The sequence below is a fragment of the Carassius carassius genome, chromosome 35 (genome assembly GCF_963082965.1).
Source record: "Carassius carassius chromosome 35, fCarCar2.1, whole genome shotgun sequence".
Taxonomy (NCBI): domain Eukaryota; kingdom Metazoa; phylum Chordata; class Actinopteri; order Cypriniformes; family Cyprinidae; genus Carassius; species Carassius carassius.
Genome location: NC_081789.1, coordinates 15160594 through 15174094, shown reverse-complemented (window position 1 = coordinate 15174094; position 13501 = coordinate 15160594). Strand labels below are relative to the sequence as shown.

Genomic DNA, 13501 nt, shown 5'->3' with positions numbered 1-13501 from the left:
AGCTTCAATGTCTGCTGACCTTGCAGACACATACAAATAGACATAGCCAGACTAGACTATTTTAGTACAAATTATGAGCTTACTGATGATTTTTTTTTTATAATTCCTGACAAAATTATGATATATTAAGTTTTTTTTTTTTTTGCCTAGTTAGTTTTGCCTGCATTCCTATGGCCCAATGACGCTAAGATGAGCATTTACTGCTTTTTAAAAATGTGGGTCGGGTACAATATTTTATTTTATTTTTTTTCCGGTCCGAGTTGCGGGCGGGTTAGTTGAAAACGTCGGTCGGGTGCGGGTTATTACAGTTTTTTTCAATTGTTTACACGCAATTTTGAAAACAGAGTTCTTTTTGTCAAAATATAATCACAATTATCCAAACACCACAATCAATTAGCAAAATTCCTAGATTGTTTGCAAAATGACACACTTCAGTCAAAACATATACACATATTTGTGAAAATGCTATTTGTTTTCATTTAACCAACACAGTCATCAATGATCATACACTATTGCAGCCAGTTTCACACTGCTGTGATAAATAAAAAACACATTTGTAAAAAAAAAAAAAAAAAAAAAAAAGATTTTTGGCCAGACATTCTTACTGTATGTAAGAGATAATTTAGGTGACAAAAAATAGTGAGAAACTCACAGCATTATTCATGATTTGTTTTGAGATATAAGGAGAATGTAGACAAATACTGTAGGCCTACTATAACCTTACCAAGCACTGCACAACACTTGATGCTGCAGACTGAATATTTCAAGTATTTATTTCAATACTTACAGTATTTCTTACCATAATCAGTTACAGTAATCAACCAACCATCAGGTGCTTTGTAATTACAAGGAAGTAACCTCACAATCCTTATCTGTGTCTAAGGTGTGAAAATGTGTGTAGAGTTTTACAAATCACTGTGTGTAATGTTTTGCAAAAAGGGTGAAGCAGACATTGTGTGTAATGTTGTGCAAATCTGTGGAGGTGTTTTGCTCATTGGAGTAAAATTTTGCTAATTGTGTGGAAATTTTAATTTTAGTGTGTAAACAATCGTAAAAAACTGTAATACATTGACCCGCACATCACTGGCGGGTACGTGAGTGGATGTGTGCTGTGTCTGTTACCCAGGATGCACTGCATTAGTCTCACAGGCCCAACTGGATAATTGAAAGCCCATATTGATCTCTGAACTGAGACTCACGGTGAACTGTAGATTTTATTATGTTCTAAATGGCGGGACACGCAGCACCTCGAACCTGAAATGATAAAGCAGTGATCAAGATCACAGAAGAAAGTGTGGTCATATCAAGTTGCATTTGAGGACAGATGAAAACTAACTACAGAAGGGTCAGGGACTTTCAATACTTTGTCAAAGGCATGTACGTGCTGGCCGGGACCCTCCTCGCCCCTCACCTTCGCTGTAAGACATGTCCCAAGGGAATAATATTGAATGACAGAGGTGCAAAGATCATGTCAGTTATATTGTGACCTTGTCAGCAGAAAAGTGGGCTTTGTTGTCTTGTTACTTTTCCCTCACTCTCTCTCTCTCTCTCTCTCTCTCTCTCTCTCTCTCTCTCTCTCTCTCTCTCTTTCTTTCTGGTCAGTCTATGTCTTTGGCTCCTGCTTTGTTCCATGGTCCTAAATCAAATAATCAAAGGCTTAAAGAAGGGCTATATCTCTTTTTAATTCTGCCTTATTTCATTTCTTGCTACAGAGCTCTGCCAAGCCCGAGATCTTACAGACCAGAGTTGGAAATCTGGCATGGGGTGAAATATATAGAGAGAGAAAGAGAAAACCATAGCCCTTTTACCCTGTCTGTATAGCCCCTGGGAACCCCACTGACATTGCAGCAAATAGAAACCCAGAGCCATCCTTCAGACAATGACCTATGTGTATAAGGAGTTTAGGTGTGTCTGTGTCTGTGTCTGTGTCTGTGTCTGTGTGTCTGTGTGTCTGTGTGTGTCTGTGTCTGTGTCTGTGTCTGTGTGTCTGTGTGTGTCTGAGTCTGAGTGTGTGTTTATGACACTAGGGCAACTCTCCTTTATTTTCTTGTCTGTATAGCTGTGTTGAGTGTCCTTCAGCACTACTCAGGCACATACTCACACACACACACACACACACACACACTGCATGGCAATCAAGGAGGTACTCCTAAGGTAGATCACGTAGATGTGTAAATTAAAGGCAGGTTGCCTACAGATATCTGCTATATTTGTCCAAGCTGGTAAGTTCTGTTTAATTAGACCAGCAGGTTTATTATATATATATATATATAAACGAACTTATTAAGGTTTTCAAATTTAAATTAAAACAGAAAATATAAAAAAAATATTGATAAAATTATATTTCAATGACACTAAAAAACAATGCAGAATACTGATATGGAAACCATTTCAAGGCAGGGACATCTCATTAACATCTCATTAAGATGTTTTATAATTAATGACGATCTGCCGCTGGAATTTGTGATTTCTTTATGTTGATTGGTCATTGTGGTTTTTATCAGTCATGGAAAGTGGCCGTGGCAGTGTTCTCTCAGGCATGACGCATTCTAATCTGTCGCTTCTCCACGGCACTCTATTCATTCTAGTGAAATTACAAAACAAAATCCAATTGCATCCCCACTACTGATATACATCTACTTATGCAGAGGTATAACAGATAGCATTTTAGTTTATTGAAATCAAAAATTATATTAGGTTAGAACCTGGAACCTCCATAATATAAACGAATCACCACAGGTTGGTCAGCAACACTGATATTATTGCATATTATTGTTTACTTACAGTCCTAATTGTAATTATTTTGTTTTTATTTCAGTTTAGAATTATTCCAGTTTTGCATTTTAGATTTCTGTGATGCAGGTTTTGCCCACCTGTGCATTTTCCAGAAGAGTAAAGAGATTGCTTCGAAAGGAATATGATGAGAGACAGTAACATCAGTCCAGCTGACCTTTCCAGACACCCACGCCTGTGATATTTCTTTTGAATGAAACCCCTGAATCACACCCCTGAATCAGACAGTAAAAGGTCAAAGCTTAACTAAGAGAACAACCATGTGGGAAAAGCAAAGAGATGTACTTGGATCTTATTGAAGTTTTTGAAGACTTTTTTTAAACCCTAAGGCAAACAGCAGAGTGTACTTTCATTTTGGGATGTATTATTAATTTAGATTAATGAAAAATTGTCAATAACCATTTTTTTATTTTAATTTCACACCTGTATTTAGTAATTATCCCTTGTAATTAACTTCCTGTTTGTTCATTCTTCCTTTATTGGTTCTACTTGTTAGATGTTGTGAAATTCCCAGGATTAAAGACTGTTTATGTACTCCAAGTCTTCTTGTTCCTGGTTCCTCGCTCCTCCCAGCACAGATCGTGACAGAAGATCTTCCACTGGTTGATTTTCCCCTGAGCGAGCTGATTAATCTTGTGCTTTTCTTAAACGGTTCCAACTTCGAAGTTGAAGTAGTAAAGGATCCTCCCAAGCCTCATCATCCAGCACCCGCTGAAAAGCGGCACATCTCCCCAGCTCACTCCATGCCGAGAACCCCCACATACCTCTCTTACAGATCCTACCACCACCCCAACCCCAAATTCCTTGCTGTCCTCCGAAGCTCCCCCGCGGTCCTTGGAAGCTTGGAAGTCAAGATGCCTCTCAACAGATAAGCTCTCCGGCCGCGCCAATGTAAAGCCCGCCGGCGGTTCTACAGTCAAACCTGCAGACCACGCCTTTCACCCGGAATCAAAGAAGAAACCTAAGGAGGAAAAGGCTGTCAGCTCCAGCCCCAGAGCACACTCCAATTACAGCTCCTCGAAAGCGCCGTTCTGTGCCTGCTCCTCCAGAGCACCCTTTCAGTGCCTGCTCCTTGTGAGTTTTTCCCAGTCCCCAAGTTAAGCCCAGTGAGGCATCCTGATCCCCAGTTAAGCCCAGGGAGGGCTCTTGATTCCCTGTTGAGCCCAGAGAGGGCTCCTAATTCCCTTTTAAGACCAGGGAGGGCTCCAGATCCCCAGTTAAGCCCAGGGAGGGCTCTTGATCCCCAGTTAAGCCCAGGGAGGGCTCCTGATCCCAAGTTAAGCCCATGGAGGTCTTGGAGGCTGTCATTTTCCCCAAGTATTTGGGGGGGATGTAGTATAGCTCCAGCCGTAGAGGCTGGGGTGGGGGCTGGGTCCGCGGCCTCAGAGGCTGCACTGCCATGGCCTCCTGAGTTCCCCAATCCACCATGGCTCCCCGAGCTGCCAGCTCCGCCATGGCACCTCGAACGGGTACCGCCTACCGTCTGTCCAAAGGGACCTCCAGAGCGCCCATCCCCTCTCCCCCAGGAGAGAGAGTAATGTCAGACTCTGTCAGGTGTTTTGTGTGTGTTCTGCTCCCCATGTGCCTTCCTGTGTTTCCTTATTTGGTCATGTTCCTTTTCTGGTTCCAGTTGATTATAATTCCTTGCACTTGTTTAGTAATTATCCCATGTTATTAAGATCCTGTTTGTTCAGTCTTCTTTTGTCCATTCTACTTGTTGGATGGTATGAAATTCCCCTGTATTTCCCAGGATAAAAAACTGTTTATATACTCCCAAGTCTCCTTATTCTTCATTCCGTGCTCCTCCCAGCACAGATAGAGACAGCTACGGTTTGATTTTTCTTAGTTATTAATCTTCTTAGTTGTTTTTGTTGTTCATTTGGTTGAATGGTGAGTAATAGGATGCCATAACCTATCAGCAGATTTGGAATGTTTCAATATCTTTAAAAAAAAATTACCCAAAAATGCACATTTCCAAAACTGATTTCTTATAACGACTCATATCTCCCACCCTCTTTTCTAATATCCTGTTTGTTTTTTTTTCATTTATCTCCTGTGTTTGTAACTCTAAGTTATTCTCTCAGTGGGGTTGCGGCTATAACTCAGCTTGTGCAGTCAGAGCAGCGGACGCCCCAGGGGGATCTGGCTGTCGCCTCCCAGGCCGAGTGCCCCTTCTCTGGGTGGCCGCAGTGCAGGCAGGGCCCTGTCAGATAGGAGGCTCATTGGATGGAGATGAATTATAGGCCCACAGCAGGGCTCATTAGCACTAGCCGAGTCAGAATGGGGCCGCAGCACCACAAGGGACAGTCCCTCTCTCCGTCTCATCCCGCCATCCCTGCTGCCCATTAGTTTCAGAGGTAAACAGGTTGAAAGCTATTTAATTTGGTCACATTATCCCATCGACGAATGGCAACACACCCTCCTCCATTAGCAGCGGCAGAAACACAAGCCCACGAGGTCTTCTGAGAGTGGCCAATGTAATTGGATAAGGTCTGGAGACTGCCGGCAGCATTGAGGGAGGGCTTCCCCTGCTTGATTTACCCAGCACAAATGCACCTGGGAGGCGTCTGAATAAACATGCTTGCATTTATCAATCCGCCACATCAGTAGAACAAATTAGAGCTGAAATATGTCAGACAAACGCTATTGTGTTGGAGTCTCCATTTCTTTCTTTGAGGCTAATTTGTATTCACGGCAGTGCACAGCGATGAGAGCACCACTTTCACAACACAGAGGAGTCTGAGAGAGCTGCCATATCTTCAAGCACAAAAAAGTAATTTAGCGGAAATAATTCTTTTTAATACCGAGGCTGAGATGGCTCATGCTAATTAGAAGTGCCAGTGAATCAGCAGAAACAGGGTAATTAAAGCTGTCACCGAATGTGTGTGTGCATTTGTGTGTGGTTGCATTCAACTGCTGCTGCCTTACCCCATATCAGCATGATCTTTGGACTGAAAAATAAGAAGAATATTTTTTCAATTAGGCCTGTATCAAGACAGGGTTATCATTAACTAAAACTAATACTATTATAATTATTTGAAATTAAATTATGTTAATTGAAATAAAGCTGAAATAAAATATAAATATTCCCCAAGAACTTGAAGCACTAAAATTATTAACTGAAAATAAGTAACTAAAAATGAATTAAAACTGAAACAGAAGTAACATTAAGCATAACAAATTGACATAAAAAAGTTAGTAATTAAAATGAAAACCGACAATATAAATATTTAAAATAATGACTAATTAATTCAGAATATTAATAAAAACTATAATGGTATGTAAATAATACTAATTATTAAGCTACTTTGTTTGACTAGTGTAAATGCATAAATGAAAGTGACTATATATAAAAACACACAAATATGAATCTAATGTTGGTCGAACCCTGAACTTTTTAAACTCTACAGGTACACCTGGAAGCAAATATATAATTAATAATAAAATTACCTATATTGTGCATTTTATTGTACTATATATTTAAAATACTGCTGTGCAATAAGTAAAAGTAAATTAAGCTTCTGTGTCTTTCTGTTTTCTTTCCTTACTACCTCTTTCTTTTAGCTGGATCATTATCCTCCCGTCAGCTACACCCTCCCAGAAGCATCAGACACACAGTTCACCCTGGTCAAGTCACTCTTCCTGGGTAAAGTATTTGGTAAGCTATTTCTGTTCCTTTGCAAACTCCCCCGGGCTTGGATTAACTCATGAATAATTGTGACCACAGTTAATACATTATAACACCTATCAATGCATTGTATCACTTTATATGCATTTGAAATTTGGTTATAATTATTTATGACTAAATATAATGCATTACAACACACATTATGAATAATTATAATGCATTATACCCTTTAATAACCCTTTATAATGCTTTAGACATATAAGCTGCAGTTCATAACTTTTTTGTGTTCAAAATTTATATAAAAAGTGAGTACAGCATGAATTCATTTTCCAAAATGTGTTTTTGGCTGATCCTCAATCACTACGGTACACCTATAATAAATGTTTATATTCGCACTATTTTAGACTGGTTCGGGTAGGTACCGCTGCGGAGTAGCCCAGTACCTGCGTGATTCGTCATAGACATAAACAGAGACAAGTAGCTCCGGCCACAATGTTCTTTCGCTAGACGCATTCAGTTCTGTTTATTAACCGCTACAGCGCCAAAAGTTACGCACTGCAGATTTAAGTAAAGCGTTACCAATATTTTTTCTGATCTTTTATCCTTTAAGAGTTGAAAACTCAAACCCTTAGAAAGTCAAAAAGAAATGTGCTATTGTGAGTTGGTGCAGAGTGCAGACAGAAATTAGTATTAAAAAACTGTATTGCCTCAGTTGAGGCACTAGGTGGTACTAATAGATAACTCTGGGACTATGATTTTGGTGCATATACTGTATGGCATAATATTAATAATTTATAATTTAGTATTAAATCTTTATATGCTTTGTTATGCTGAATGCTTGTTCACATTACAACAATTTCTGCATATATAAATTAAAACTTATTACACAGAATTAGTAGAATTATTTGATTCCTTCTTTCGCAGTACAATACTGTGTTGCAATTCACATAGGAAGTATGTGAAGGAAATTATATACCTTGCTTTGTGAACTCTGGGGGCACAGATAGTCAGGAATATAGTTTCTTTCTGCCATTCCACAGTGTCCTTGAATGGCCTCTAAAAATGTCAGTGTCTTAAAGGTCTCTCACCTGGAAGCATGTAACAGACATACACGTTCTTCAATGAATAAAGATAAGGCACCAACCAGAGCCCATTATACTCAATTCAGCGCTGTCTGCTGACACGCCAAAAACAGCTGCCACACAAACACTCAAAGCCTGGTGGAATGGTTAATTTTTAGCAAAAATCATGGATAGTTTCATCTCTCAGACGAATCTGATGTACTGGTCCATCAGAAAGTTTCTAATCTTCTTTCCTGTCCGCATAATCTCAGTCGTGTCTATCAGAATGTGCTGTCTTCCTGTTCCAACAGTCTCTGGAGCCTCTGCATCAATTCATGCTGAAACGGTCCACTGCCCTACCTGCCTCATCAATCATTTATGGCTGGAGACCCCTTTCACATCAATAAGTCACACTCTTTCAGCATGTTCTGCTTAAGGCAATGTCCATGGTTGACCTGCAAGCTGTTTGTCATGGAATATTTACCGTAACATATTTTGGTGGAACAGCTGTGGTCCCATAATGCCGTTGACGTGGCTAGAGCTCTGTGATTGCAACATCCTACTTTAAGTATTCGTTGATGCTTTTTGTGCAGTGGAAAGCAAGAGTTTGTGATGCTCCTGTTTTGACTGAATTTTCAACAACATTTTCTGACATTGTTTTCAACTTCTTGCCGTTAGACAAAAACATAAAATCATGGCATACACTAATATGATGAAATATTGCACAAATATCTTTTGGGATTGGATGAAATATAAGTCATTGCAGTGTATTCTGGGTTTCCCTTTGCCACAAAGGTTACATGCAGGGCTCAACAGTAAGGATTTTTTATTTTCCTTATCAAACTTTTCCTCGTATTTGTTATTACATTTTTAATGAAACTGTAATTACTTTTTTATTTTATTTATTAATTATTATTTACAAAAAGGGAAAATGCTAAATAGAAAACAGACATACTGTAGGTTTCAAAACATTGCGGTATGATTTGCTAATGCTTTCTAGACTTTAGTCATTTTAAAAAATATGACCAAATATATTTTATGTTAAACTAGCTAAATAAATTCTGGGTTAAGTCTTGGTGACAGTCAAAAGAATACATAACGTGTGTGTGTGTGTTTGTGTGTGTTTGTGTGTGTGTGTGTGTGTGTGTGTGTGTGTGTGTGTGTGTGTGTGTTTACTTTTGAACCATGTATATGTGATACAAAGAAAAGTATTCAAATTTAATTCAAATAAAGAATCTTAAAACATAGCAATTATGGAAGCTTAACTTTTGGAACATCCTTCATGGTGTGAAAACCTATAATGCTTTAAAATACAGAAAATGACTTCAAGTCACATTTCATATCAAACCCTGAGATGAATTTAGATTATGTCAAACACTGTAAATTAAATGTTCATTCTAAAGAAAGCACGTGGGAGTTTCTGGGCAATGAGTAAGTTGATGATCTGACAACCTCAATCTGTCATGCCTACATGCTCAGAATGAATCAAGACAGGTTGTTATAGAAAACAAGAACCCCTGACATGGAGACCTGAAAAGAAGTGAAAGTTAGTATGTGAACTCCATGAGCGCTGTGACAGGAAACACTGACTGCTGACATCCTCCAGTTGTTCAGGTGATTGTTTTCTGTGTAGGCTGATGCAGGATAACACTGCAGGGATTCATGAATGGTGCAGAAGCACATTTAAGTATCCAGATTTAAGTTCCTCTCAGATCGTGTATTCATGAATCAGGCTAATTGGACATTGAGCTGAGTGTGCTATCTGTGTCTCCAGACCATACTTGCATTTCAGGGAAATCAGAGCAATAAGACTGGAAGAGGAGAAAAAAAAACATTTGAAAATGGCTGAAAGCATAAAGCATTTGTGATTGTATTGTTGTCTTTAGGTACTTTATATGTGTCAGGGTGATGCAGTGGATAGTATTGTTTTTCTCATTCAAAATTTGTAATAATTAGGGCTGTCAATGCCTCCTGTATTCATATGTATTTATGATTAATCAGGTTGTTGTTGTTTTTTTGTTTGTTTGTTTTAGTATTTAATAAATTTAGGTAATTTAATGCCCTAAATTGTGAAGACATTTATAATGTTACAAAAGATTTCTGTTTCAAATATCCAGTATATATAGATGCACATACACAGAGACACACACAAAACAGCTGATAGATTTTTAGAATGCCTTAAATTACTAACATGTTTGACAGTTATCACTGAAATTACACCACATCATTCATTTTGTACGGTCATATTCAATCAATTCAGCATATTTAATTAATCATATGCTTAAATGCGTTGATTTTGACAAACCCAATAATAAAATAAGTTTGTTTAGGACAGAGAGTGGTTTAAGGGAAAAGTGCAGTATGTAGTGCTTTGTTCATTTGATATGCTGTTAGCAAAGATGTTGATGATACAGCAGCCTGAGCTTTTGAGAAACCACATGCGGTCTCCATCTCTCATTTCTCCTCTCCATCTCTCCTTTGATGCCAGACTTTTAGTCTTATCGGTGGCACTAGGAGACTGATTTGATCAATACCGAATCTTGCTATATCAAGGTCGTCTGCAAGAGGATGGTTTTGAGAAAAACATTAATAGTTTGCCTTTTATATTATATATAATTTGGAATAAGAGTCCAAACGGATGATAAAAACATTGTGAAGTTGAAATCTGTGTTTTTGTAAGAAACAAGGTGTTTAAACTTTAAACTGTTAATTCTGGACAAAATAAGGCTAAGTCCATTAACAAGTCCATAATCCATAATAATGCTTCCTCCAGTGAAAAGCCATTCCCTGTTGTCCTCTCACATCAGAATCCACAGACTTTTTTGTTTGCAAGTGTTCTAGCTTTTTTTTTTGCTATTAAGCGGTGCTTGATCTGTGCATATCTCTCCTGATTCAGACAAGATGAATTTTCTCTAGAGCATACCTTAATATGGATATATGTATTTTAGCAGCAGTTTAAAGTTAATGGTGAATTTGTTTATTACAAACACAGATTTTCACTTTACAAGACATTATTGATCAACAGGATTATTTGGACTCTCATTTTGATGGCACCCACTGCGGATGATCCACTGGTGAGCGAGTGATGTAATGCTAAATTTCTCATTTATATCTTGGATGGCCTGAGGGTGAATAAATCTTCAGCAAATTTTCATTTTTGGATGAACTATTCCTTTAAATCATGTTGTTTGCTGAGAAGATGTGGGATATTACCTTTCTAAACAGTTAGACTTACAGTATTTAACTTAGCAGATAATAAAAACAGCCAACAAAATCCCATCGATTTACATTAAGAGATGTTTGGTCTAGTGTCTAATTATAGTAGAGAAGGCGCTCTCAACTCCCAAGTCGTATATGGATGCGAGTAATAAAGAAGTTAACCAAAGGTAAAAAAAAAAGATATCCTTTCATAAATTTATTCGTACCATGTCTTACACAGACGCGTTTCGGCCTAAGCCATCATCAGTGTGTACCATGAAAAAAAAAAAAAAGACATCACAGGTGAACCCCATTCCTCAAATCATCAGCACCATCAGTTGCATCAGGTTACGAACATTATAAACCCTCCGCTTTTTGCTTATAAGAGGTCGCAAAATTTGAGGGATATATTGGTTAGAGCTGATTCTTACACTCCGCCTACTAATTGGCTCACAGCTCTTGAGCCGGGCAATTTCCCTTGTAGGAGTTGCGTGAATTGTAATGTGATGATTGTGGGTAATTCTTTTTCACATCCAAGGACTGGCAAGATATTCTCTGTGAGAGGGAGAATTACCGTGTTGTGTACTTTCTCAAATGCCCATGTGGGCTTTGTTATGTTGGTAAAACAAAAAAAAAGAATAAGATTACACGAACACAAAAGTAACATACACAATCATGATATTAAGTCACCCGTGGCCAGACATATTAATGAATTTGGGCATGATATTTGTACTTTGATATTTTTAGATATTGAGTTAGTCAAAGCTCTTCAACGGTGAGGTGATAGGGAGCGCTATCTTCTTCAACGAGAGGCTTTTTGGATTTACACACTTCAAACAGTATACCCCATTGGTTTAAATGAAAAATTACCTTTAAATTGTTTTTTGTGAAACCATTTGGGTTGCAATCAATCCTTTTTTCTTTTTTTGATAATTGTTCGATAATTGTTCATAAGGGTCACATGTGAGCATTATCTATGGCCTTTTTGTGTTATTTCTTGTGTGCTTCCATAATGTTCGTAACTTGATGCACCTGATGGTGGTGATGATTTGAGGAATGGGGTTCAACTGTGATGTCCTTTTTTTTAAATATCCTTTTTTGTGTTTCACGGTACACACTGATGATGGCTTAGGCCGAAACGCGTCTGTGTAAGACATGGTACGAATAAATTTATGAAAGGATATCTTGAGAGTGCGGTTTTTCTTCTTTTACCTTTGGTCTAGTGTCTACACATAATTTCATTTAATTTGTCTGTCAGAGAATCAAGCATCACTTTGTATCCCCAGATATCCCAGAGCATAACACACTGTTACTGACAACCATCACATCATCACCCACTCAGCACACACTAAACTATGTGAATTTACAGTAATTGGCGATGAGATAAAGCTAATTAAATGACCATGAGCTTTATTGCCCCTGGAGGCCGCATCAGACATTAGTATTCAGCATTCCATCACAGGCTCCTCCTCCATCTGAGCCGCATTGCTGTTAGGATCTTAATTCTGTACCGATAAAGCAGTGCAGTTCACCAACCCCACCCCGCTATCAGAATTCAGCCTCCGTCCCGGTGTCCTCTCACAGGCGGCTTTGTCCTGGATGAGTGGAGAGGCTTTTCATCAGAGATTTCTAAGTGGGCAGAAGGGCTGATGCGGCTGCTCTTTGTTCTCTGTGGGTGGTGCTGCACCAGTGCTGCCTTATGACACTCAGATCCTCTGGACTATTGCTTCTCAAGTAGGGGGCCTCAGCAAGCTAGACTAAAATAATTTAAAATAAACCAAAACAAGGTTTAAAACAAGCTATAGCAACAAAGAATCAAGATTGAAGCTGAAATCATTTTACTTATTTTAATTTGTTATGTTAAAAATTGCCTTTTTAAATTATTTATTTTATGTATATGTTCATATTTAATGTTATTTATTTAATATATATATAGTAACAATATACAAACTCCATATTCACGGGAAGGAAGGAGGCGGGAACCGGCGGACATTCAAATGAAACTTTAATAACAAAATAAACACAAAACAGCAGGACAGCCCCTCACGGACGAGTGCCGCGCTCGAAACAAAAACCAAACACAAAATAAAGCCCAGGCCTGGTCCGCTCTTGTCCTTCACTGTCGTCGCTCCTCTTTTGTATCCTTCCGATCTCCTTCGTGGGACTCGAGACTGGTGAGTCAAGCAGGTGTCGCTCATTTCCAATCACTCCACCGGCCTCGCTCCGTTCCGACGGCTCTGGGTCCCGCCCCACTCGTCACATATATATATATATGTGCGTTTCAACAAAAACCTTTTATTTTGTTGAGAACACAGTGATCAAAATTAGAGAACATTAAGCACGGTAGCACGAAAGAAGATTCCAAACAAAATTAGTAGGAAGTGTGTGGAAGGCCCTGCTTTGATTGACTTCAGCACATCTTCGCCCGCTGGACATCACTAGTTTCTCATACTGTGCTAGTGTGATATTGGTACAATCTTCTTCCAATCTCTCCCATAGTTCAGTGACTGTAGTCAGTTTCTTAGCCATAACTTTGTTGTGAAGGATTTTCCAGAGATTTTCAGTCGGGTTTAGATCAGGACTCTGGCCCGGTCATTTCATTATTTCAGTGTTCTGTGACATTGAGGCATTGTCCTGTATGAAAATTGCTGACTGATTGGGTGATAAATGCAAGGAAGGAACTGCATGTTGCCACAATAAGTACTGATAAACATTTGCAATCACTCTGCCATGTAGCTATGTTAGAGGCCCAACTTCTGCTGCACAAAACGTCCCCCAAATTATCCTCTGTCCACACAACTTGCTCCTCAACATTGGTGAG

The 13501-nt window shown here is 38.7% G+C and overlaps 1 protein-coding gene across 1 annotated transcript in view; it reads left to right on the top strand.

The window, feature by feature from the left end:
* The window catches only part of LOC132115626 (contactin-associated protein-like 2), a 455893-nt gene that overhangs the window by 419399 nt on the left and 22993 nt on the right, over positions 1 to 13501 (top strand). The window contains exon 24 of the mRNA XM_059524041.1: positions 6358 to 6451. Within this exon, the coding sequence (XP_059380024.1) occupies positions 6358 to 6451 (94 nt within the window). The remainder of the gene's footprint in view (positions 1 to 6357; positions 6452 to 13501) is intronic.